The 24,453-nt window shown below is 45.9% G+C and overlaps 1 protein-coding gene across 4 annotated transcripts; it reads left to right on the top strand.

Moving 5' to 3' along the window:
• Positions 1-2,026: 2,026 nt before the first annotated feature.
• CHCHD5 (coiled-coil-helix-coiled-coil-helix domain containing 5) lies at positions 2,027-11,384 on the top strand. Of its 4 annotated transcripts, none has more exons than XM_059188372.1 (4): positions 2,027-2,218; positions 3,256-3,396; positions 3,485-3,617; positions 11,166-11,384. In XM_059188372.1, coding segments are annotated over exons 1-4 (282 nt in total). In that variant the 5' UTR covers positions 2,027-2,216; the 3' UTR covers positions 11,172-11,384. The 4 variants fall into 4 exon arrangements, with proteins under 4 accessions (XP_059044355.1, XP_059044354.1, XP_059044353.1 ...); XM_059188371.1 differs by lacking the exon at positions 11,166-11,384 and adding an exon at positions 6,331-6,507; XM_059188370.1 differs by having other exon boundaries at positions 2,028-2,218; positions 3,485-3,683.
• The last annotated feature ends 13,069 nt before the right edge of the window (positions 11,385-24,453 follow it).

Here is a 24,453-nt window from a genome sequence, read left to right as displayed (position 1 = left end):
CTCAGGGTCCTGGGATCGAGGCCCGCATCGGGCTCTCTGCTCAGCAGGGAGCCTGCTTTCCTTCCTCTCTCTCTGCCTGCCTCTCCATCTACTTGTGATTTCTCTCTGTCAAATAAATAAATAAAATCTTAAAAAAAAAATGTTAACTATGTGAACTGACGGATATTACTGTGGTAATTATTTCACAATATCTATGTATACCCTTTTTTAGCAGAATGAATTTCGGTCTTTTACTACCTGCTGGGGAAACAGTTCCTGGCACACAGACAGCACTTAATAAGTATCATACAAGTCAACGAGTGGCTCATTTTATCCTCATGCAATCCTGCAAGCAGATGGTTTTATTCATTCCATTATTACTCTGCCAGACCCCATGCTATGGAGGGGATCCAGTGGTGACATGAGACAGATACAAGGCCCCTTCCCTGTGGGTCTTGAAATAGGCAGAACATATGCAAAGAAATACAGTAACAAATTCTGATAAGGCTAGAAAGGGAAAGTACACAGTGCTCAACACCATGTGCTCAGCAGGTGTCATTTCAATCTCTGCTCACAAGGGCATCCTTAAGCAGCCATTATGGAGGAAACTGAAACCCAGAGAGCAGATTCTGTCCAAGATCCCGGATTCAAACCCAGGTAGGCTTCACTCCATAAGCCTATCTTGCATTTGATCCCTAAGAGGAAGTTAGTCAGACTCTTGAGCTACAGGCCAAAAACAACCTAGAAGCTTGGAAGCACAAGTGTCACACTTCCCGAGGGGAGGGGGGTGCTGTCTCCTCTTGGGGTCTTCATCATACCTACTAATGAGCTCACATGTTTGAACCCCTTCCCTTGAAGGAGTACGTTACAGGGACTTTGAGGTAAGACTCATGAAGTGGCAAGGGACAGGTTAAGATTTCACTTTCCTAGGAGAGAAAAATATGGATTCAGTCCACATTTGCATCCAAAGTGTTCTCTGCCACTGAGGGTGTTCCTTCCCCTCTTCTCCCATCAAAAATGCACTTGGAAGTTTTTGCAAGAAAGGATAGGAGGCCTTGGGTAAAAAGCTTTCCTGCGGTGCACACAGCTCCAAACCTACTCCTATCATCCAAGGCAGGTTCGCATGGTCAGTGGGACAATCATGTGTCCAGGGCCAACCAGGGCAGCTCACAGTAACAGTCTCCAGTAACAGCGCTCACTTCTCCAGAAATTCTGAGGGTCCAGGCTCTGCCCTAACTGTTCACATGCACTATGCCCTGTGTAAAGGACCTCACCGTCATCCTCCCCATTTACAGATGAGCACACCCATACTCCAAGTAGCTGTCACTTGCTCACAAATAGCTCTTGCTCCTCGACACTATGATGAAGAGCATTTTATGTTCATTTTGGCTGGAGTCTGGGGAAGACCTCCACATATTTGATGGCTGCGCTGATGCTTAGTCTCCCTCTGATCTCGGGATACTCGCACCCCCCCTCACAGGTGGGAAAACGTACCCCCGGGTCTCACACTGGAGGACAGACCAATAGGTGGAAATGATACCCCTCCAGGAGGACTTGGAATTACACATGCCCATAATCGCGTGGAGCCAATATTAACACTCAAGACCAGCCTGGACCCAGGGCTTATGCCAAGAAGAAGGGGGCCTGGTCTGAGTCCCCCAGGCTGAGCCGATGGCAGCTCCAGGCCGGCTGGTCCCACTCTTGCGGTGACCCCCTTCCCGCGGCTCCGCACGCGCACCAGCACCCGGAGAGGACCCGGAGCGCCCGCGCAAGACGGAAGGTGGCACTGCGGCGGTAGGCGTCAGGGTCCCGGTCCCCGCGCCCAGGAGCCCGCAGCCACGGAGCCCAACCTGGCCACCAACAGCACCACATCGAGTGGGCAGAGCAGCCGCTCGCGCCCAGCTCCCGGCGGGTGGCTAGGAGAGAAACGCGCACGCGGCCTCTCCCGTATTTCCGGCGCGGCCACGGCCAGCCGGATGTAGGAAGCGCAGAGCCACCGAGCGGCAGAGCGGCCCGCGACGGCTGCGCAGGCGCCGCCAATACAGGCGGGGCCGGAAGGAGAGACAGAGCGCCGCCATGACAGGTTGGGCCTAAAGGGAACAGAATGGGCCACTTGCCGGCTCTGCGACCGGAAAAAACGAGGCAAGGACAGCCGAGTTGGGCGCCGCCATGACAACCTGACCGGAAAAGGCGGAGCTCTCCTCCCGGACTGATTTCCTACCCGCACCGGCCTGGAGATGTGAGTAGCGGGAGCGCCTACCCTGGATCTGCCGCCGCACCCCCTCTCTTCCGTGATCTGGACCTGGGCCAGCACTCCGGGAGGAAGGGTTGGCGTCTTTGTTCCTCGAAGATCCGACCCTTAGGATTCAGCGCCGTGCATTACAAGTCTCGTCCCTCCGCGTGTCTAGGCCCCGCCCCCTGAGCGTTTAGACTCCGCCCCTCTACTTCTGGTAACTGGGAACTTGTCGGGTCCACCCTTAGCACCCACCCAGTCGTGTCCAACCACTTTGCAACTCTAGGACTGCAGAATTGTCACGGCACCTCTGCGATTCTTAGACCCGTTCTTAGAGCTCCGGGTTCATCCCCCTAGATCACCAAACTATACCTTCTGAACCTTCGGATCAGCGCATCATCGCAGACCTCGCCTGTAATGCCCACAGACTTGTTCCCAGACCACCCGTGCCGCTCTAGATTTCCAGATCTTTTTCTCAAGAGCTTACTTGTAGGAACATCCAGGTCTATCCCAGAGCTCCAGCCTCACCCAGTGCTTCCACATCATGCCCCTAGAACTCTGAGGCCCACCCCAGGGCTTCAAGTCTCACCTCCAGTACCTCTGTCCTCAGACTTAATCGTTAAGACTCTGGTCAATGGACCCTTCCCCAGGACCCAAGACCTTACCACTTAGACTTCTGAACCTCTTTTTAGGACTTCCGAACCCCTTTATGGCTCCTAGATTTTCTCCTAGAACTCAAGATCTTACTTCTAAGGCCCTATCGAGGGATGCCTGAAGGACCCCAAGGCTTGCCTTTGAATGATTAGACTTTTTTTGGAAAAGTTCTCCATCATCTTCCCAGAAGCCCCCACCCTGTTCCACAATCCCCAGGGCTCATGCTTTCCTTCCCTGTCCATCTCCCTGGCTCTATCCCAGGATACCTTCAGACTCCTAGATCTGCCCAGGATACCTAGTGTTGTTCCCCGCTCCATCCCCCTACTGAGATCAGAACTCCCTTCCTGGTCTGTTGCCTGAAATTACCCTCAGCCCACCATGTCCCACAGGCAGGCGGCCCTGGAGGTCACGGCTCGCTACTGTGGCCGGGAGCTGGAGCAATATGGCCAGTGTGTGGCGGCCAAGCCTGAGTCATGGCAGCGGGACTGTTACCACCTTAAGATGAGTATTGCTCAATGCACATCCTCCCAGTGAGTGTGGGCAAGAATGGGACGGGGTGGGGGCGGGGGCGGGCAGTGGAGTGGAAGTGTGAATGCTTGAAATGTCCTTCCTTCACAGCCCAATCATCCGTCAGATCCGCCAGGCCTGTGCTGAACCTTTTGAGGCCTTTGAGGAGTGCCTTCGACAGAATGAGGCAGCTGTGGGCAACTGTGCAGAGCACATGCGCCGCTTCCTGCAGTGTGCTGAGCAGGTACAGCCACCGCGCTCACCCTCATCCGTGGAGGTGAAGCCGCCACAATCACCCTCAACTGTGGAGGTGAGGCAGGAGCAGGGACTTGTCACTACTTACCCCCTTTGTCCTGGTAGTTGATCAAAATAAAGACCTGGGAGTTATCCTCAGCTGCCCTGCCATAGGCCTGTGTGAGCATCTGGGATCCAGAACATGATCACCTCTTGCCCCTTCCCATAGCCCCTTCAGTTCAGACCCCTCTCTGACCTCTCCACCTCCAGAATCCCTGCCCCAGCCTTTTCCCTGACTCTCTGAATCCCCTCTCACTTGCCCTCCCCACAGTGGCCAGAGAGAGCATTTAGAAACTGAAAACTCATCCTGGTACATATTTGCTTAGATCTCTTCAATAGCTTCCCATTCGCTCTGAGAACAAAATCCAGGTCCTTGCTGATTCTCTGTGTTCTTCCCCGGGCTGACCTCATCCACCTCCTTCCTTACCTGCTCTCTTGTTCCCTTCCTCACTACCCCTCTGCTGTACTCGGTGAGGGGATGAGGAGTGAGCAAATGAGTCTTACTCTCTTTAATGATGTGTACGTACATAAACAGATATGCAGTATAACGATGGTATTAAGATTTCATGGATGGCTGCGATTTTTAAAAGCTGTCTTAAAAGATTGCTTGGGGAGGCTGCCTGGGTGATGGCTCAGATGTTTGGGCATCTGCCTTCAGCTCTGGTCATGATCCCCAGGTCCTGGGATCGAGTCCCGCGTTGGGTTCCCTGCTCGGTGGGGAGCCTGCTTCCCCCTCTGCCTCTGTGTGTGTGTGTCTCATGAATGAATAAATAAGATCTTTAAAAAAAAAAAAAAGATGTCATTAAAGACCCCTTGGGGAGCTGTAATAAAAATGAAATTGAGAAATGCCCCTTTAGAAGTTAACCACCTCCCCTCACTGGACTGTGCCCTCCTAAGGCAAAAGTCACATCTTGAACCAACTCCCTCTTAACGTTCTCTTATTTGAGCCTCTGTGTTCTGTATTACCGCTTTCAGTCCATTCTCTGTGATGGTCCCAGAGCAGTCCCAGAGGAAATCTGATCATATTCTGCTTCACTTATATATTTTATTTTATTTTATTTTTTTGAGAGAGAAAGTGCGAGTGGGGAGATGGGTAGAGAGAGCGAAAGAGAGGGAATCCTAAGCAGGCTCCACACTGACTCGGGGCTCGTTCTCAAAACCCTGAGATCATGACCTGAGCCCAAATCAAGAGTTGGTGCATGCTTGATCAACTGAGCCACCCAGACACCCCATGTCCTGTTTCACTTGAAAACCTTTCAGTTAAGTGTCTGCTTTCAGCTCAAGGGGCCCAATCTCGGGATCCTGGGATTGAGCCCCAGGTCAGTGTCCCTGCTGGGTGAGGAGCCTGCTTCTCCCTCTGCCTGCTGCTCCCCCTGCTTGTGTGCTCTCTCTCTCTGTCAAATAAATAAAATCTTTAAAACAAAAACAAAGCTTTTCGTGGCTTCTCACCTCCATCCGCCAAATCTGAATTCCAGCACAGCCTATAGGGCCCCCCCACCCACCCCGCTCCCTACTTTCTACATCATACTCTGTTCCAGCCATAGTGAGCCTGCAGTTACTCAGGTGCATGTCTCTCCTGCTGGCAGGCTTTTATCCAGCTATTTCCTTCTGCCTGGACTGTCCTTCCTGGGCCACTTGGCTACTTGCTATTCTGGCTTATATAACGCTGCCTCTGAAAACATCCCCAGCAGGCACATCCCCATCTCCAGCCTCCCAGGGTGTCTGAGCTCCCTCCATCATGGCTTGTATCTCACTGCCTTGTAACTGCTTCATTCCCATTGGCTGTCTCAGAGGGGTTCTTGGCTAAATATGGGGGAGATGCCCTTCTACCAGGCCCTGTAGTCCTTGTTTTGTTTTAATAAGGCAGTAATAAGTGAAAGGTTCAGGCCCTAGGAGTGGACACCAGCAGGAAAGACTTTTTAATTATTTATTTTTTGAGATTTTATTTATTGGGGTACCTGGCTAGCTTAGTGGGTTAAGCCTCTTCCTTAGGCTCAGGTCATGATCTCAGGGTCCTGGGATTGAGCCCCGAATCGGGCTTTCTGCTCAGCAGGGAGTCTGTATTCCCTTCTCTCTCTGCCTGCCTCTCTACCTTCTTGTGATCTCTCTCTACCTCTCTGTCAAATAAATAAATAAAATCCTAAAAAAAAAAAAAAAAAAGATTTTATTTATTTATTTATTTGACACAATGAGAGAGAGAGATGACAAGTAGGCAGAGTAGGCATGGTTCGTCATTCCTGTCCTGGTTAAGCAATCAGCCTCTCCCTGGTCTTCCTCTGGCCATCCTGCTCTCCTCTGGCAGCCAGAGGACCTTGTAAAAATGGAAATGAGATCATATCTCTTCCTTTACAGCCTGTGTGGTTCCTGAGTGCACTCAGTGATTACTACCACACCTGCTTCCTCTATTGCCCTGTAACAATGCCAGGACACAGCAGATGCTCAGTAAATATAGCAAATGGTGACTTCTCTGCTCCCAGTGACAGTTCACTGTGTCAGATGTGTTCACATGACAGATGGCCAAGGTCATCACCTGATACCTTCTCCCTCCAGACGCTGGACTTGGCAAAGGCAGCCTCTGCTGTGTCTACATAATCTCCCCAGTGGTGGCCCCAGGACCAGGCACAAAAGAGGTGCTGGTAGATGGTCATGTCTTTTTTCCACAGGCAAAGCCACTTCCTGCCTCCTGAGGACTCTGAACCATGGAAAAACTGGACATGAGTGACTGGCTCCTTGATGCCCCCAGCCCTGAAGAGTGGCCAGGTGGAGTCCTGAGGGGCCTGGACCTGAGTCTGGCTTCTCTGGACAGCAGGACTCACAATAAATAAAGACTCTGTATACCAGGCTTTGCCTTCTGCCTTCAGCAGCTGAGGGGGAAACCCTGCTCCTCTGTTCCCCAGCTTTGCACCATGTGCCAAGAAAGGGCCTGGTCACCAGAGTTAAGATGACCCCTCTTCCCTCGTTAACTCTGCCAACAGCCACTTCCAGTCTTCTGCTGCACAGATGTGGGAAAGGCTCTTTCTCCCACCCACTCCAGTGTTTACCCAGTCTTTACGGAGCATTTCCTTGAAGTTTAGGGGGCAGTAATATCACACTTCTTTTCCTCCTGTGTTTTGAAGCAATCGTGTGATAGACAGGGGCACTACACAGTGGGAATGAAAATACTGGCTTTATTATTGAGAACAGTGAAACCAAGGGGTATGGCTTAGCGTGTGCTGTCCTGGACTTCTGTTCTGTCTTGGTTTGTGTCCTTCCAGAATTCAACCCTGAGAATTAGAGTGCAGTTAGTATATTTAGAATGTGATTCCAGAAACATCTGGAGGTGAGTGGAGAGGTGAGATGGAGAGAAGGCAGCCAACAAAAGGTGCGCTATCAAGCCAGTTACCACAGTGGACAATGGACTCAACCTAAGGGGCAAGGGGATTTGGGGTACAGATCACCAACTGCCCGTCTGTCATCGGGGGCAGGTGTCATGGGCACTGATGGTCTTGCACTCCTTCCTGCCCTGTGTGGTCCTGTGCCCTGCCATCAAACAGGCCCTGAGTGGAGAGTAACCAGGAATCAAGTGAGCAGCGTTCAGCGCCCAGAAGAGGGCTGAGTGGATCTGGGCAGGGACCAACAGGGGCTGCTGCAGCTTCTCAGTTTCTCCTAAGAAGTACATGTTCTGTGAGCTCAGCTGGATGAGCACGAGCTCCCCAGCGGGAGCAGGTCCTAAAGGGCAGAGGGCAGACAGGACTGATGGGGGAGAGAGAGCCCGGTATGCCCCGCTGAGTGTGCCCAGTGCCTGCACCCAGATTCACCATTCAGACAAGCCACCTCCCCCTGGAGGTGACTCCAAACTTCCAGAAATTAGAAGTGACTGGCCAGTGCTGATAGATTGGCCACTGGAAGCCCAAGGCTTGTGCTCTGGCTTGGAAAAATGAGCCAGGGTGTCTCCTGGGGATTTGATCTTTAAGACGAAGTCATCAGTTTGCTTGGGAGCAGTCAGGGTTGCCAGAGCTGCCAAAAGCCATGTGGTGCAAACCAGAGAAAACCCAGGTAGAGAAGGGAATGTGATTGTTCTTGTGGTTCCTGATTGGGCTGCTTGGGTCCTGATGGCTTTCTGTCCCCAGCTTTAGTTTCCTTGGGCTATAGATTGAGTCCTCAGAACTTTTTGTATGTTTTCAGCCAAACCCACTTTGCTTGAGTGGGGTTCTGCTCCATGTAATTATAAGGAGGGTAACAAGGGGGCGCCTGGGTGGCTCAGTTGGTTAAGCGCCAGACCCTTGAGTTTGGCTTAGGTCATCATCATCTGGGTCATGGGATCAAGCCCCATGCCAGGCTCAATGTTCAGTGGGGATTCTGCTTGAAATTCTCCCTCTCCCTCTGCCCCTCCCTCTTCTCTCTCTCAATTAAATAAAAAAGAAAAGAAGTGATAAGAACAAACAAAACAGGTTGATTAATCTTTTCACAGAATATTTTGGGGAAGATTTTATTTATTTATTTAAGAGAGCATGAGAAGGGAGGAGGTCAGTGAAAGAAGCAGACTCCATGGAGCTGGGAGCCCAACGCGGGACTTGATCCCAGGACTCCAGGATCATGACTTGAGCTGAAGGCAGTCGCCCAACCAGCTGAGCACCCAGGTGCCCCTCTTTATACAGAATTTACTTTTGGCTTTACTAGTGTTCTTTGCATATTTGTTTTTAATTTATCTTTTTTACCTTTTTTGGATTTTTTTTTCTTTTTGAAATGAATGTTTAGCTCAATGATTCTTAGCCTTTTTTCTTTTCTAATGTACACACTTAAATTTCCCACAAAGCAAGCCTTTCTATTTTGCATTTTTCATTGACCCCAGATTATTTAGAAGTTTAAAACTGTATTTTAAAATTTCTGAACATATGGGGATTTTTCTCATTATCTTGCCTAATTGCAATTGGACTAGGAACACATTTTCTGTGGTTTCAGTCTTTAGAAATATGTTGAGACTTTCACAGCTTGGCATAGGGTTGGTTTTTGTTAATGTGCCATCTGCGCTTGAATCCTAATCCTAGGTTCATGATGCACTATCTTAGGTCGGGTTCCCCCAGAAACAGATTTTGAGGCAGCGCTTTGGAAGATGGCCCCAGAAAGCACTGGTAGGGCAGAGGGAAGTGAGACAGGAAGGGAAAGCAGCACATCAAGGCCGCATTATCAAGCAAGTTACCACTGGCCAACAGCTTAACTCTTTGGGGAACTCTGGGAAACAGTGGAGAACATAAACTTCCCACTCAAGGGGATCTAACTAACCCCCACCAGTCATTTTCCCTGCTCCTTCCTGTGTGCCAGACACACAGGCAAAAGTGGGCTCTGGTGGAGAGAAAACTCCAGCAAAGAGAAGAGCAGCAGCTTCAGGGTGGTTCACTCAGTGGTAGCCACCCTGGGGCCATTCATTGCAACGTGACCCACGGCCACCACCACCACCATTGTCGCAGCCTGTCATGGCAGCCTCACAGTAGCTCCCATCATCTCAAATCCCTTTGGTGCCCGTCACTGCTGCCTCCCATGCCTGCATCACACCACAACTACCATTGGTGGAGGTTTTACAATAACACAAATGCTTTCAAAATGCTTGGCTCTGTTCACAAAGGATGGCTGCCTTCAACCAAAGTGGTCAACTGGAAGTGGTGGGCATGAAGGCTGAGGGAGTATTGAGAACAGTATGGGGAGGGGACAGGGCTCAGTGTAGGGGGAACGTGTGCAGATGTTGAAGTAATCGAGTGAGCTGATGACCCTCAGGATTCTGAGAAGGCAGAATATGCCTGTCAAGGGAGTGCAGAGGTGAGGAGGTAGGGTATATTAACCCGAAAGCAGAGTATGTCATCGAGAGTCTCCATTTCACCTGTGGTGGTTGAACTGAGAATTTGTGCTTCCCATTGAATATACTGACTTTGTTGATAAAGATAATCAGAATAAGGATGCTAAATATTTCAGACAGCACTCCCTTGAGTAGGTAAGCACCTGGTTTATGCTATGAAAATCTTTTGGACAGAATCTGTACAAATAGAAGCCAGATTCTCTAAGGAAATTCATTATCCTGAAATAAGCTGGCAGGGCACATGGCTGGCTCAGTGAGTAGAGCATGTGACTCTTGATCTCAAGGCTGTGAGTTCGAGCCCTATGTTGGGTACAGAGCTTACTTTAAAATCTAAAATCTAGGGCATCTGGGTGGTTCAGTGGGTTAAGCCACTGCCTTCAGCTAAGGTCATGATCTCAGGGTCCTGGGATCGAGCCCCACATCGGGCTCTCCGCTTAGCAGGGAGACTGCTTCTCCCTCTCTCTCTGCCTGCCTCTCTGCCTACTTGTGATTTCTCTCTGTCAAATAAATAGATAAAATCTTAAAAAAAAATAAAATCTAAAATCTGAAAAACTATATATATACATGTATATGTATATATATATATATATATATATATATATATATATATATATATCTGATTTAAAAATCTATTTCAGTATGCAGACAAGGCTGAGAACCACTGTCCTAGTGGAATTTCTCAATTTTGATTGTCTTCTATAATATTAACACGCTTGGAACTAAGGTTTGAAAGTTTTGGAAACTACTTTGAAGCTCGTGACGTTAACAGAGGTTTCAGAGTCCAGGGAGTCGGTGTGTGTCACAATAGTATTTCTTTTTTAACTCAATAAATATTTACCAGTGAGGTGGTGACATTGAGACAAGGTCAGACCCAAATAATTCGAATCCTTTCCTTCTTTGATGGTCGAGAAATTATGGGATGCATGGAGTGTTGGGTCAGCTGAACAGAGGAAAGAATGTCTCTCTGAAAAGCATTAAGAAGCAGGAAAATTGCCAAGGACACAGACAAGTGTGTGTAACGAAGGGACCTGCACTCCCGAGGTTCTCAAGGGCAGATGCCTGGACACGGTCCCTGGAGCTGCCTTTGCTGCAGAGCGTGGGCAGATGGGCAGATCTCATGCTTCCCAGGATAAGCCACTGGGGATAACACCATGACTGTGGTGCAGCAGTACAAGGGACTGGTGAAGAAAAGAGAGACATGCAGATCAGAAAAATGAAGAAGCAGAACGACCCCAAGGCATCCAGCCCCAGAAGGGCACCAGCCCCAGGGAACTGGGTCCAGGCAAGCATGTATATTAAGCTACATAAGTGTAAGACTTTTAAAAAGCAGAATGTAAACCCAGGAGTACTAATTAAAAAGCAAATTACCTCTTTTGAATAAAAACAACTACTTACTTCTTACTTTTTCTGTCTAATACAGTAAGAGTTTTTCTTTTTCTTTTCTTTTTTTTTTTTTAAGGATTTTATTTATTTATTTGTCAGAGAGAGAGCACAAGCAGGGGGAGCAGCAGGCAGAAGGAAAAGCAGGTTCCCTGGTGAGCAAGGAACCTGACATGGGACTTGATCTCAGGACCCTGGGATCATGACCTGAACTGAATGAAGGCAGATGCTTAACCAACTGAGCCACCCAGGCATTCTGAGTTTTGCTTTTTCTATTTCCTTTTCCAGGAATAATTCTCCAAACTGCCCGCATTCTTGAGGATGCCCTTCTCTTCTCTTAGGTGGTGGTAAAACTGAAAATCCTTTCTTCCATGGTCCATGACTTTGTCAAGAGGGTAGTGAGCTTGATGGCGTCACATCAGACTGACCCCAGGAATCAGATGTTGGCTTGCTGAGCTGAAAGTCAAAGCAAATTTTATGTAGTTAAATAAAAGAGAGCAAGTAAAATATCTCATTAAATGCTCCTGTACATTTTGAGGAAATGGAAACGTGACTAAAATGCACATTATGAATGCCTCAGTATCATAGGTAAGTAAATCACAACTCCGTATTAGCAGGGTTGTACGTTAGATGTCCAGGACACCTAACAAGTAACATCTTTTCGTTTTTCTTGGTAAGAAACAGACTGAGCGGGATGGGCTGAAATTTACATTTGCACTGCCTGCCAAATATGCAAATAAATAAGAAAAACATAGTTTGTCTTTGGATAAAAGATCAGCAATCTTTTATGTTTTCTGTGATTTCATTACAGTCATAGAAATTAAGATGATTAAAACTCCATTTTTCAAACCAAAGTACCTAAGAGCTAGGGGACACATTTCGCATTGCAGCCTTGCTGCAGTTGACTACAGGATGAAGAACACTAGCACGAATAACTATAGGAAGATCTGATAGAATCGGGTTTGTGCCTTAAGGGGCCAACCCTTCTGTAATCAGGATTTCCCCTTCGGTTAGCCCTCTGGACATTTGAGTTGCAGTATCTCAACCAGGAAATGGAAGGTGCTCGGTTTCACAGAGCAGTTAAGGGAACAGTACAATATGATGATGTCTGCGTGTTGAAGTGGTGCACCCAAGCCAGTTCAGTGGCTGCTAGTTTCTACTGAACATCGGTGTCTTTCAGGGAGACAAAACCCCCTGCATTATTGGTAGATTTAGAAGTAGTGAAGTACTCGCCTGTCTTATCTTGAACTTGTGAGCTTCCGTCTCCTTGTGTGCTTGCCTGTACCTCTCTGCACATGTGCAAGCAGACATTCCTTTCTGCGCAATGTGCGGTGTGATCTCTTCCGGTTACTACCCCACTCCAGTTACACGCGTCCTCCCATGTGATGAAACTCCGTTGATCATTTAGTCTGTGTTTCCAGTGAAGTCTGGGTCATGCTGGCATTGTAGCCATTCTCATTGGAGTTACCCAGATGCCTAGAAAATATAGTCATGATACTCACAATGTTAAAAATTAAAGGAGCGTCTGGGTGCCGCAGTTGGTTAAGCCTCCGACTCTTAATTTCTGCTCAGGTAATGATCTCAGGGTGGTGGGATCAAGCCCCACCATGGGCTCCATGCTCAGCTCAGAGTCTGCTTCAGATTCTGTCTCCCTCTCCTGCCCCTTCCCAACCCCCCAAATAAATAAATCTTTTATAAAAATTAGACTAGGATTGTCTCCCTACAGAGCACAACAGTTAATCCACATTCGAAGACAGATTGTTAACACACTACAATGTTCTTAAGCGGCACACATAAGTCACATCATTCAGGATAACGTGGCCAGGCATGTTTCATTATTCTGAATCACACAGTGTAGACCCGGGTGGTGGAGGGGTGGGGAAGCGGAACAGCAAAATCAGCTACAGAAGATAGTCAACTTCTGAAGGGTTTTGTTTTGTTTTGTTTTTTAAGATTCTATTTATTTCAGAGAGAGAGCACCGACCAAGCATGGGGGGAAGGGACAGAGGGAGAAGCAGACTCCTTGCTGAGCAGGGAGCCCATTGCGGGGCTCAATGTCAGGACCCTGGGATCATGACCTGAGCAGAAGGCGGACACTTAACCAACTGAGCCACCCAGGCACCCCAACTTCAGTTAGTTTAATCTCCACTCAGACCTCTTTCCCAAACTCCAGACTTGCAATCAGCTGCCTACCCAACATCTCCATTTTGATGTCTTGAAACGTCTCAGTCTTCCCAGGCTCAGACCTGAGCCCCTGATCCTGCTCCCAGAACCACGCCCTCCACCTTCAGTCTTCCCTAACTCAGATGGTTCCATTCTTCCCACTGTTCCACCCAAAGACCTCGGAGCCTCCTAGACCCCTGTTTCCTCAGGACCCGGTGCACTGGGAGATCCTTTTGGCTCCATCTTCAAAATAGATCCATACCTCCTATCACCAAATCCAGCACAAGCCACTGTCCCTCCCCAACCTCCCGGTTTCCACTTCCCTCCTACCCCTGGGTGGGTTCTCAGTACAACAGCCAAAGGGATCCCTTGTAATACATAAGTCAGAACACATGTCACTTCTCTGTCTAAAACTGTGCACGGGCACATCATCTCACTCAGAACAAAAGTCAAAGTCCTTACAGTCCCCTCCGAAGCCCTGTGTGATCTGGACACCCTCCTCATCGCTACTTCTCTGACCTCATTTCCTTCCACGTTCCCAGCTACACGGCCTTCTTCCTGCCCTTTGAATGCCCCAGGCTTGGCCCTGCCTCAGGGCCTTTGCATAACTGTTTTGCTAGAAAACTTCTTCTCCCAGATAAACATGCGACTGTCACCTCTAGGTCTTTTCTCAAAGGCCACCTTCTTTCCGCCCTTCCTCGCACAGCCACCTACTCCTTACCTTTCACTTCTGGTGACCTGTTCCCTACCCTATCCTTTCTTTTAATGTAAGGTACTAATTTATCAGGTTTTTTGTTTATTATCTGTCTCGCCCACCAGAATGGGGCAAGGATTTTTGTTTCATTTGTTCCCTGATATATTCAATGCATTGAGAATAGTGTCTAGTACATAGTAGGTACTCAGTAAATAGTTTAGAAGGAGTGACGGAGGTGGTCACATGCCGCATTCAGGTTACAGCCTGGGAAGTATGGCTGTAGCTGTCTTGAGGTACGGGGTCCCCAGAATGATGGTGAGTGGTGGGCTGAGGTCAGAGGCCCAGGGGTTGGCTGCTGCTTCCTCTTACCTCCCCCGCTAAGAGGCTCTAGCCAGGCTGATGAAGGTGGCACCACTGTCTGGGGAGGAAGGTTCATGGGGAATACAAGTATCCGCCAACTGCGGAAGACAGCCAGATCCCTCAAATGTATTTGGCACTACTGCCAACAGCCACAACTCAGCCCTACCTAAGCGCAAAGGCTGCCGGGAAATGTGGGCCTACCTGTGTGCTCCAGAGGAAACGTGAGTGAGCAGGGCATCGTCTCTGACGCACTAGAGATCTTGCACAATTTAGGGTGAAGACCCAATGTAAAATGCACAGAGCAACAGGCAAACACTGCTGTGGGTAGAGATGTGTGGCCTAGCACAGCCTTTCCGGAAGGCAGTGTGGAACAATCTCATTCCCTCTGTTGGCTTTTACGCTACAGAAACGTATGTATGGACAGGAATCGACAGGATACACCCTGCTGTAGAGTTTAGAATAATGAACAGTTGGAAGTAATGGTTTGTCTATAAAATGGCATGCATACAATGATCTGAAAATGAAGCTCTTTCTCCTTATATTGTCATATGTGTCTAACAAAATGCAAATTATAATATTATCTCAGAAAGAATATTCATATACTAATTTCTTTTAAAAGAGTCAAACTGACAAAATGCTAAATTATTCATTATTCTATCTTCCTCCCATGATAAACATATATATTTACATTAACAAAACAAAAAAATGTATAAAGCTATGGCTAGAGATGATAAAATTTGGCAACATTTTAAAAAATATTTTATTTATTTATTGAGAGAGAAAAAGAGTGCTTGAGCAGGGGGGAGGGGCATAGGCAGAGAGAGAAGCAGGCTCCCCGCTGAGCAGGGAGCACGATGCGGGACTCGATCCCAGGACCCTGGGATCATTAACGCAGATGCTTAACCAACTAATCCACCCAGGCACCTGAAGGTTGAAAACATTTTATTTTTATTTTTTAAAGATTTTATTTATTTATTTGACAGACAATGATCACAAGTAGGCAGAGAGGCAGGCAGAGAGAGAAGAGGAAGCAAGCTCCCCACAGAGCAGAGAGCCTAATATGGGTCTCAATCCTAGGACCCTGGGATCATGACCTGAGTTGAAGGCAGAGGCTTTAACCCACTGATCCACCCAGGTGCCCCAGTTGAAAACATTTTAAAGGTGACTACATTTAATATTTATTGCTCATGTCTGGGTAATTGGTGATGGTTGGGTAGGTAATAAAATAAAGACAAGCAGAATTCAGAATTACTAAATATTTATTACATTAAATTTTTTTGCTTTATTTCCACAAAATCACTTATTAAAAATCAAGATTTTTATTTAATTTGAGATGAAGCAAGAAAGTGGGTGCTCAGTGAGTGCTTTTCACTACCGTGAAATATGAAATTTGTCATTACGCAAGAACCGGTGGTATTCATGATGTCATACATTTCTGGTGGGAATGTAAAATGGTGCCAGTTAAACATGGAGTTACCATATGACCCAGTAATTCCCCTCCGAGGTGTCTTCCACCCAAGAAAGTTGAAAACACATATTCACACAAAAATTTTCGCAGTAATGCTCACAGCAACATTATTCAGAATAGCCCAACAGCAGAAATCATATTTATCAACTGAGGAATGAACAGGATGTACTAACTCCATACAATGGAATATTATTCAGCTGTAAGAAGGGGTGACGTACTGTATATGCTACAGCATGGATGAACCTTTAAAACATTATGTTGAGTAAAAAGAGACAGTCACAAAGGACTATCTGCTCTATGATTCCCTTTATATAAAATGGCCAGGACTAACAAATCCAGAGACAAGAAAGTGGATTCGTGGGTTGTCAGGGACTAGGGAGAGGGAGGAACAGGGAGTCAGTGCTCATGAGCACAGGGTTTCTGCCTTTGTTTCTGCTTTTTCTTTTTCTAAAATTAATTAATTAGTTTGTTTTTTAATGTTTCAAGTTGTTATTTAAGTTCTAGTTAGTCAAAGGGCACCTGGGTGGCTTAATCGGTTAAGCGGCCTGACTCTTGGTTTCAGCTTAGGTCGTGAGATTGAGCCCTGTGTCAGGCAGGCTCTGTGCTTGGCATGGAGTCTGTTTGGGATTCTTCCTCCCTCTCCCTCTGCACTTCACGTCCCATGCACACAAACACACTCTCTCAAAAAAAAAAAAAAAAAAAATCTAGGCTGACAGCCTCCCCTCTGCTGTCCTGCCCACTACTCCCTTGTGGTATATTTGATAAACTTCTAACTCCTTTAAAAATGGGGGGAGTGGGGCGCCTGGGTGACTCAGTGGGTTAAAGCCTCTGCCTTCGGCTCAGATCATGATCACAGGGTCCTGGGATGGAGCCCCGAGTCGGGCTCTCTGCTCAGCGGGGAGCCTGCTTCCTCCTCTCTCTTTGCTTGCCTCTCTGTCTACTTGTGATCTCTGTCTGTCAAATAAATAAAATCTTTTTAAAAAGGTGGAGGGTGGGGGCACAGTTGATTAAGCGTTGGAAACTTTTTTTTTTAAAGATTTTATTTATTTATTTGACACAGAAAGACACACACAGAGAGAGAACACAAGCAGGAAAAGTGGGAGAGGGAGAAGCAGGCTCCCCACTGAGCAGGGAGCCCAATATGGGGGTCTATCCCAGGACCCTGAGATCGTGAACTGAGCCAAAGGCAGGCACTTAATGACTGAGCCACCCAGGTGCCCCAGAATTTTGTTCTTTGGCTCAGATCCTGATCTCACCGTTGTGAGATCAAGCCCTGCTTGTCTGGCCCTGTGCTGGGTGTGGAGCCTGCTTAAGATTATCTCTTACCCTTCTCTTGCTTTGCCCCTCCCCTCTTTCAAAAAAAAAAGAAAAAGGAAAAGAAAGATTACACAGAATTCTGGTTCCCTAGATCTCTTCATTTAATTACATTTTTCATTACAGATAATTTATTTTACTTTTTTAGACAGGGGAGGAGGAGAGGGAGAGGGGGAGAGAGAACCTTAAGCTCTGTCCAAGCCCAGTGTGAAGCCTGATGTGGGTCTTGACCTCACAACCTGGAGATCATCACCTGAGCTAAAATCAAGAGTTGGATGCTTAATCTACTGAGCCACCCAGGCAACCCTCATTACACAGAATTTAAAATAAATGCAAAAATAGGCTAGAATGGTGAATGCCTGTGCAGCGCAAGGACAACTCTAGAAGATCAACTACAATAAGGACCAGTCAGCACAGTGGGCTGAACCGCCCTACACCAGAGTTTCTCATCACTACTGACATTTTAATTGATTAATTAATTAATTGATTAATTAATTAGTTTATGTTATTATTTTCGTGGGGAGTTCTATGCCCAGTACGGGACTCAAACTCATGATCCTGATATCAAGAATCACAATGCTTGGGTGCCTGGGTGGCTCAGTGGGTTAAGCCGCTGCCTTCGGCTCAGGTCATGATCTCAGGGTCCTGGGATCGAGTCCTGCATTGGGCTCTCTGCTCAGCAGGGAGCCTGCTTCCTCCTCTCTCTCTCTCTGCCTGCCTCTCTGCCTACTTGTGATCTCTCTGTGTCAAATAAATAAATAAAATCTTTAAAAAAAAAAAAAAAGAATCACAATGCTCTACCAACTGAGCCAACCAGGTGCCCCTTTATTGACATTTAAGGCTTGGTAATTCCTTGTGGGAGTGGAGGGAGGTCCTGGGCATTGTAATATGCTTAGCAGCACCCTGACATCTACCCCCAGATACCAGCGGCATCCCAACCCTGTCACGGAAATAAAAAAATGTCTCTAGACATTGTTCTATGTCCTCTGGACAAAAAATCAGCCTTGGTTCAGAACCATTGCTTCATTTTTTAAATTAATTCATTATTTTTTTAATTGAAGTGTAGTTGACATACAATGTTACATTAGTTTCAGGTGTATGACATAGTGAGTCAATACTTTTATACATTATGCTCTGTTCAGCACGAGTGTAGCTCCCATCTGTCACCCTGCAATACCATTACAATACCATTGACTGTGTGTCCTACGCCGTACCTTCTATCCCACTGACTTATTCCATAACTGCAATACCTTCCACTCCTCTTCCTCCATTTTGCCCATCCCCCATCCCCCTCACCTCTGGTAACCACCAGTTTGTTCTCTGTATTTATGAGTTTGTTTCAGCTTTGTTTGTTTTGCTTTTTAGACATATAAGGGAAATCATATGGTATTTGTCTTTCTCTATTTGACTTATTTCACTTAACATAATACCCCCTACCTGCATCCATGTTGTCACAAATAGTAAGATCACGTTATTTTTTATGGCTGAGTAAAATTCCATTGTGTATATATACCACATCTTCTTTATTCATTCATCTCTCAGTGAACACTTAGGTTCCATCCATATCTTTGCTGTTGTAAATAATGCTGCAATAAACAGAGGATGAATATATCTCCTCTAATTAGTGTTTTCACTTTCCTTGGGTAAATACCCAGTAGTGGAATTACTGAATCATATAGTATTTCTAACTATTTGATGAGGCTTCACACTGTTTTCCACAGTGGTAACACCAATTTAGATTCCTACCCACAGTGCGAAAGAAAAGTTCCATTGCTTTAGATGATACACTACAGAACCAGTCATAATTTTTTTTTTTAGGATTTTATTTATTTATTTGACAGAGAGAGCTCACAAGTAGGCAGAGGCAGGCAGAGAAAGAGGGGGAAGCAGGGTCCTGCTGAGCAGAAAGTCCGATGTGGGGCTCACTCCCAGGATCCTGAGATCATGACCTGAGTCAAAGGCTTATCCCACTGAACCACCCAGACGCCCCCGAACCAGTCATATTTTTACTGACTCTTGGATCTTCCCCAATGGACTAGCTTTCTGCTCTGTTACTCAAAACTGCTGACTGATAAAGACACCATTCTTTGGACTGCAAACTGGAAAAAAGTTGTGGTTGGTGATTCAGCACACTGGGCTCGTGGTAAGGGCCCTTTCTCTGAGGAGGCTGACTGAAGTCAAGGTGTTGGTCAAGCCTATGTGGTCCAGATTGCCTCCTGGACCCACTGTCACCCTGAACATGGCACTCCATCCACCATCATACACTGGACACAAAGTCGAGGACACTGTTTCTGATGCAGAAGCCTCACTGCATCCAGACTTGTGACTTCTGCCAAGAGCTGCCCCCCTTATCTCACTGTGAAGGAAGCCATAGGACAGAGGGCACTGGCCCTTCCCAATCTTGATGGATTGACCACATTGGACCTTTGACTCTCCTTTTTTGGCTTCCAACAGTGCTTCACCATTGTTGGCACTTTTTAAGGTTATGATGTTTCTGTTCCAGTCTGATTAGCTGACTCTGGGTCTACTGTTGAGGCCTTTGAAACCAAACTATCATGTATATGGCTTTCTGGATCATTTAGGTTTGACAGTGGTGCACCTTTTGTAGCAAAGCCTGCAAAGCCACCCAACAATGGACCGAGAGTCCAAGAAGTCAATGAATCTATATGCTCCCTGTCATCCACAGGCTTCTGATATTGTTGAGCTTTGCAACAGCCTCCTCAAAAATCAACTCTCTCATCTCCTCCTTGTCCAAATGCCTGGGTAAGGCAGTTTGGTCACTGTGATGTCTTTGTAGTATGCCAACTTGGCTAGAGTGAACCATATTTCCAAATTCCCATAGCTCGGTGTTGGCTGCCCCCAAAGGCAGATTGGACATTCATCAATGTCATAGCCATAGCAATCTTCTTCAGAAAAGAACCATTCTGTTGAACCCATGCCTAGACTCCATTACTCACTATGGCCAAACAATGTCATACAGGAACTCTTCCATGTATACTGTTCCCACTTGTACATGGACCTAGTGAGCACTGGCAACATCACCTGATTAAAGTTGTGAAAACCTATCATCTGGATTTCGTACAGTCCAAACATGTGAGTTAAATGAAGATATGCTGAGGATCACCACCTTTGCATCTTTTGAGTTCTGGATGGTGATAATTCTGGATGGTGCTAGCAAGAGCTAGGGATCCCCCCCAGGGATACGGCATTGATTTTTGGTTGAGTATCTAAGGTGGAGGTGGGAAGGGAGCAGTTCTAGAAGCTTTCACTTGACCTGTCCCATCATAATACTATTCTTCAGTCAGGAAAGAAATGTGGGGATTTCGCCAGTTGAGAAGGTAACCTGATGTGATCGGGGAAATAACCATAAGGTCAGTTCAGGGTCTCACCTGACCCACTATGAGATGAACTACTGCCAAACTTCTGTATCTATTCACCTCCATAAGCTCTTCTCTCTCCAATGGATGATGGGGCACTTTGGCTTTCCAGAGATTAGGTTCAGATACGAGCTAATATCCACAATATGGCATCTAGTAGAATGAGCACAGGCTTTAAAAATGACCAGAATCTGATTCTTGTTCTCACTTTATTCCAGTTTTGTTTTCCCCTCCAGGGGAAGGAGGAGGAGAGGCAAGGGTTCTAAGCTCTCTGAGCCTATTTGCTTATCAGTGAGATGGAGCTAAATATACTTATCTGATTGTTGTGAGGATATGGGAAGACTATTGAAGTCAGATGTTTCAAGTGTTGCCTAGAATACAGTCTAATGACCACGAATACCATTTACTTCTATAAAAATGAGAATACAAACCTGACTCACTATCATTCCTTCATCAATATTTTGATAACTTACTTTCCATAGCATTTTGATTTTTAAAATTCCAAATGCTTTACATCATTTAAACATTCATAATATTTCTTGAAAATAGCTTGAGCTGATAGAAATTCCCTCCTGAGATTTTAGATACCGAGACCTAGAGAAGACAGATGATTTGTCCCTTATTTGCAAATAACGAGCTATCCAATTTAACTTACATTAAAAAATACATTTGGGGGGCGCCTGGGTGGCTTGGTGGGTTGAAGCCTCTGTCTTCGATTCAGGTCATGATCCCAGGGTCCTGGGATCCAGCCCCACATCGGGCTCTGCTCGGTGAGCCTGGTGAGCAGGGTGATCCTGCTTCCCCCCTCTCACTCCGCCTGCCTCTCTGCCTACTTGTGATCTCTGTCAGGTAAATAAATAAAATCTTTAAAAAAAAATACATTTGGGGCACCTAGGTGACTCAGTCAGTTGATTATCTGCCTTTGGCTCAGATCATGATTTCAGGGTCCTGAGATCAAGTCCCGTGTCAGGCTCCTTGCTTAGCAGGAAGTCTGCTTTTCCCTCTACCACTCCCCCTGCTTGTGTTCTCTCTCTCTGTGTCAAAGAAATAAATAAAATCTTTTAAAAAATTAAATAAAAGGGGCACCTGGGTGGCTCAGTGGGTTAGGCCTCTGCCTTGGCTCAGGTCATGATCCCTGGGTCCTGGGCCTAAGCCTCGAATCAGGCTCTCTGCTCAGCAGGGAGCCTGCTTCCTCTTCTCTCTGCCTGCTTCTCTGCCTACTTGTGATCTCTGTCAAATAAATAAATCAAATATTTTTAAAAATTAAATAAAAAACACATCTGGGGGTGCCTCAGTGGCTCAGTGGGTTAAAAACACATTTGTATTCCCTATCTTAGAACTTAATTTAGCAATTTTTTTTAAATGTTGGTGAGGGTGTAAGAATTGTGTTCCAACCATAGCTAATAGGAATATAAATTGGAGAAGCATGTCTGAGAGATTTAGTAAGACCAAGAAAAATATCCATAATTTTAAGGCAGCAATCCACTGCCTAGAAATTCATTTATTTTGTCTTTTTTGCAACTTCTTAAGTTTAATTACTTACGTGGATCTTTAGTTTTCTCTAACATTAGAGCATTTAAGGCTATAATCTCGAGACAATATTTATGGTATGGTAGTATTGTCACTGTTTTTAATTTCTACATCCTAAGTGATTTTCACTACAGTTTCTTCTTTCACACATGAATTATTTAGAAGTTATTTCATGAGGGGGCGCCTGGCTGGCTCATAAGGTAGAATGTGTGACTCTTGATCTCGGCTCGTAAGTTCAAACCCCGCGTTGGGTGTAGAGCCTACTTAAAAAGAATAAATAAAAAAAGAATAGAAGTTGGGGTGCTTGGATGGCTCAGTGGTTTAAAGTCTCTGCCTTCCGCTCAAGTCCAGATCTCAGGGTCCTGGGGGCTCTCTGCTCAGCGGGGAGCCTGCTTCCTCCCTTCTCTCTCTCTGCCTGCCTCTCTGCCTACTTGTGATCTGTCAAATAAAAATAAAATCTTAAAAAAAAAAGAAGTTATTTCATGAATTTCCAAATGTGATATTTATCTAATTTTTTTTTTTTTTTTGGTTAATACTTTCTATTATGATTGAATTGTGGTCAGGGAGTGACATCAATCCTTTGAGATTTGGTGAAAAATGGGATGCAGGGTCCTTTTTCATAAAAGTTCAAAATGAGACTCAAAACAACGTGTGGTCCACAGCTGTTGTTCCATTTCTGCCCAAAAGATGTGCCTTTGACTGCAAAGTGTAGTCAATATAGTAACATCTTGGTCAAAGTATTAGAGGAAATGCTGTGTAAAACATCCCATGGATAGTAGCATTGTGAATTTCTCCTTATAGTTCCACCCACTTTTATTTATATACAGTATTTTATGCTATTTAAGTTTGCACAAGTTTGTATTTATTTCATGCTCCGGTGAATTAAGCCTTTTATCATAATGGAGTGATCCTCTTTATCTCTAGTAATGCTTTTTGCCTTAAATTCTATTTGGTCTGATAATAACATAGCCACATCTGCTTTCTATTCCTTAGTTTGTCTAAATATATCCTTCTGCATTCCTTTACTATAAATCTTTTAAGTGAAAATTTTCAGTTATTTGTGCGATACACATTCGATTACAATTTACATGATAATCAGCAACCTGTTTGGAATATCTTGGCCGTCTTATTTTGTGCTTCCTATTTGCCTTCCTTTCTCATTCTCTTTGTCTCTGGCTTCTTTTGTACTGATGAAGTATTTCTCTATAAGTCCTTTATTTTTTTTCTTTGAACAAGTGTGGGATTTCTATCTCTAGCCTAATAATTTTTACCCTAGATATTTTGACATTCACAATTAACTTATTTTTTTTTAAAGATTTTATTCATTTATTTGACAGAGAGAGATCACAAGTAGGCAGAGAGGCAGGCAGAGAGAGAGAGAGGAGGAAACAGGCTCCCTGCTGAGCAGAGAGCCCGATGCGGGGCTCGATCCCAGGACCCTGAGAACACGACCCGAGCCAAAGGCAGCGGCTTAACCCACTGAGCCACCCAGGCGCCCCACAATTAACTTATTAAAGTCTAAAATTAACGAATGGCTTTACTATCCTTCACATCATACAAGGATATTTGAATACATTAACCTCCCATCCTCTGTCCCTTATTTTGTTTCTCATCTTGTTATTTTATGCCTGGCAGGCATTTTTATCATGCTTTGCACCATAAATGTTCCCCTTTCTTTCCTTCAGTCTTTTTTCTGGATTGCCCTCTTTCTGACTAAAGTACGTCCTTTAGGGGCACCTGGGTGACTCAGGCAGTTGGGTGACTGCCTTTGGCTCAGGATCATGATCATGGAGTCCCTGGATCAAATCCTACATCAGGCTCCCTGCTCAGTGGGGAATCTGCTTCTCCCTCTGACCCTATCCCCTCTAATGCTTGCTCTCTCTCTCTCTCTAAAATAAATTAAAAAATAAATAAAACCTTAGAAAAAAATAAAGTACATTCTTTAGAATTCCCTGCTGCTCTGTTGTCTCTACTTTGTTAGCTAGAAAATGTCTTCACTTTGCTATCATGCTTCAAGAGTATTTTTACTGGGCACCTGGGTGGCTCAGTGGGTTGAGCCGCTGCCTTCGGCTCAGGTCATGATCTCAGGGTCCTGGGATCGAGTCCCGCATCGGGCTCCCTGCTCAGCAGGGAGCCTGCTTCCCTCTCTCTCTCTCTCTCTGCCTGCCTCTCTGTCTACTGTGATCTCTCTCTGTCAAATAAATAAATTAATTAATTAAAAAAAAAAAGAGTATATTTACTGATAGCAAAATTCCAAGTCGACCGTTGGTGGGGGAAAAGGGGGGGAGGTAACATAGCAGGCCCAAGACTGCTATCTTTAAAAAGGACTGCTTACAAGGATGGCCCTTGGCTGGCATCTGGGCCCTTGGCTTTCAGCAGGGTTCCCATCATTCCTTAACTGACAGGAATGGCTTCCTGTGTTGAAACTGTAGCATATGGTCTATGCTGAACATCTGCTCTCCAACTGGGAGTCTGGAATTTTGATATGTGCTAGGCAGAGGTGCCTATGTTACCAGTTCCCAATACAAGTCTTACATGCTGAGCCTCTAATGAGCTTCCCTGGTGGACAACATTTCACACATGTTGTCACAACTCTGCTAGAAGAATTAAGCATGTCCTGTGTGACTTCATCGGGGGAGAGGACTCTTGGAAGCTTGCAGCTGGTTTCCT

The sequence above is a fragment of the Mustela lutreola genome, chromosome 9 (assembly GCF_030435805.1).
Source record: "Mustela lutreola isolate mMusLut2 chromosome 9, mMusLut2.pri, whole genome shotgun sequence".
Classification (NCBI taxonomy): domain Eukaryota; kingdom Metazoa; phylum Chordata; class Mammalia; order Carnivora; family Mustelidae; genus Mustela; species Mustela lutreola.
The sequence above is the reverse complement of the archived record's forward strand: the minus strand, read 5'-3'. Positions and strand labels throughout refer to the sequence as shown.

Coding starts and splice junctions, on each gene's coding strand:
- CHCHD5 (XM_059188369.1), top strand. Junction 3,397..3,484: donor GCTCAATGCACATCCTCCCA/GTGAGTGTGGGC, acceptor CTTCCTTCACAG/CCCAATCATCCGTCAGATCC. Junction 3,684..6,330: donor AATCACCCTCAACTGTGGAG/GTGAGGCAGGAG, acceptor TTTTTTCCACAG/GCAAAGCCACTTCCTGCCTC.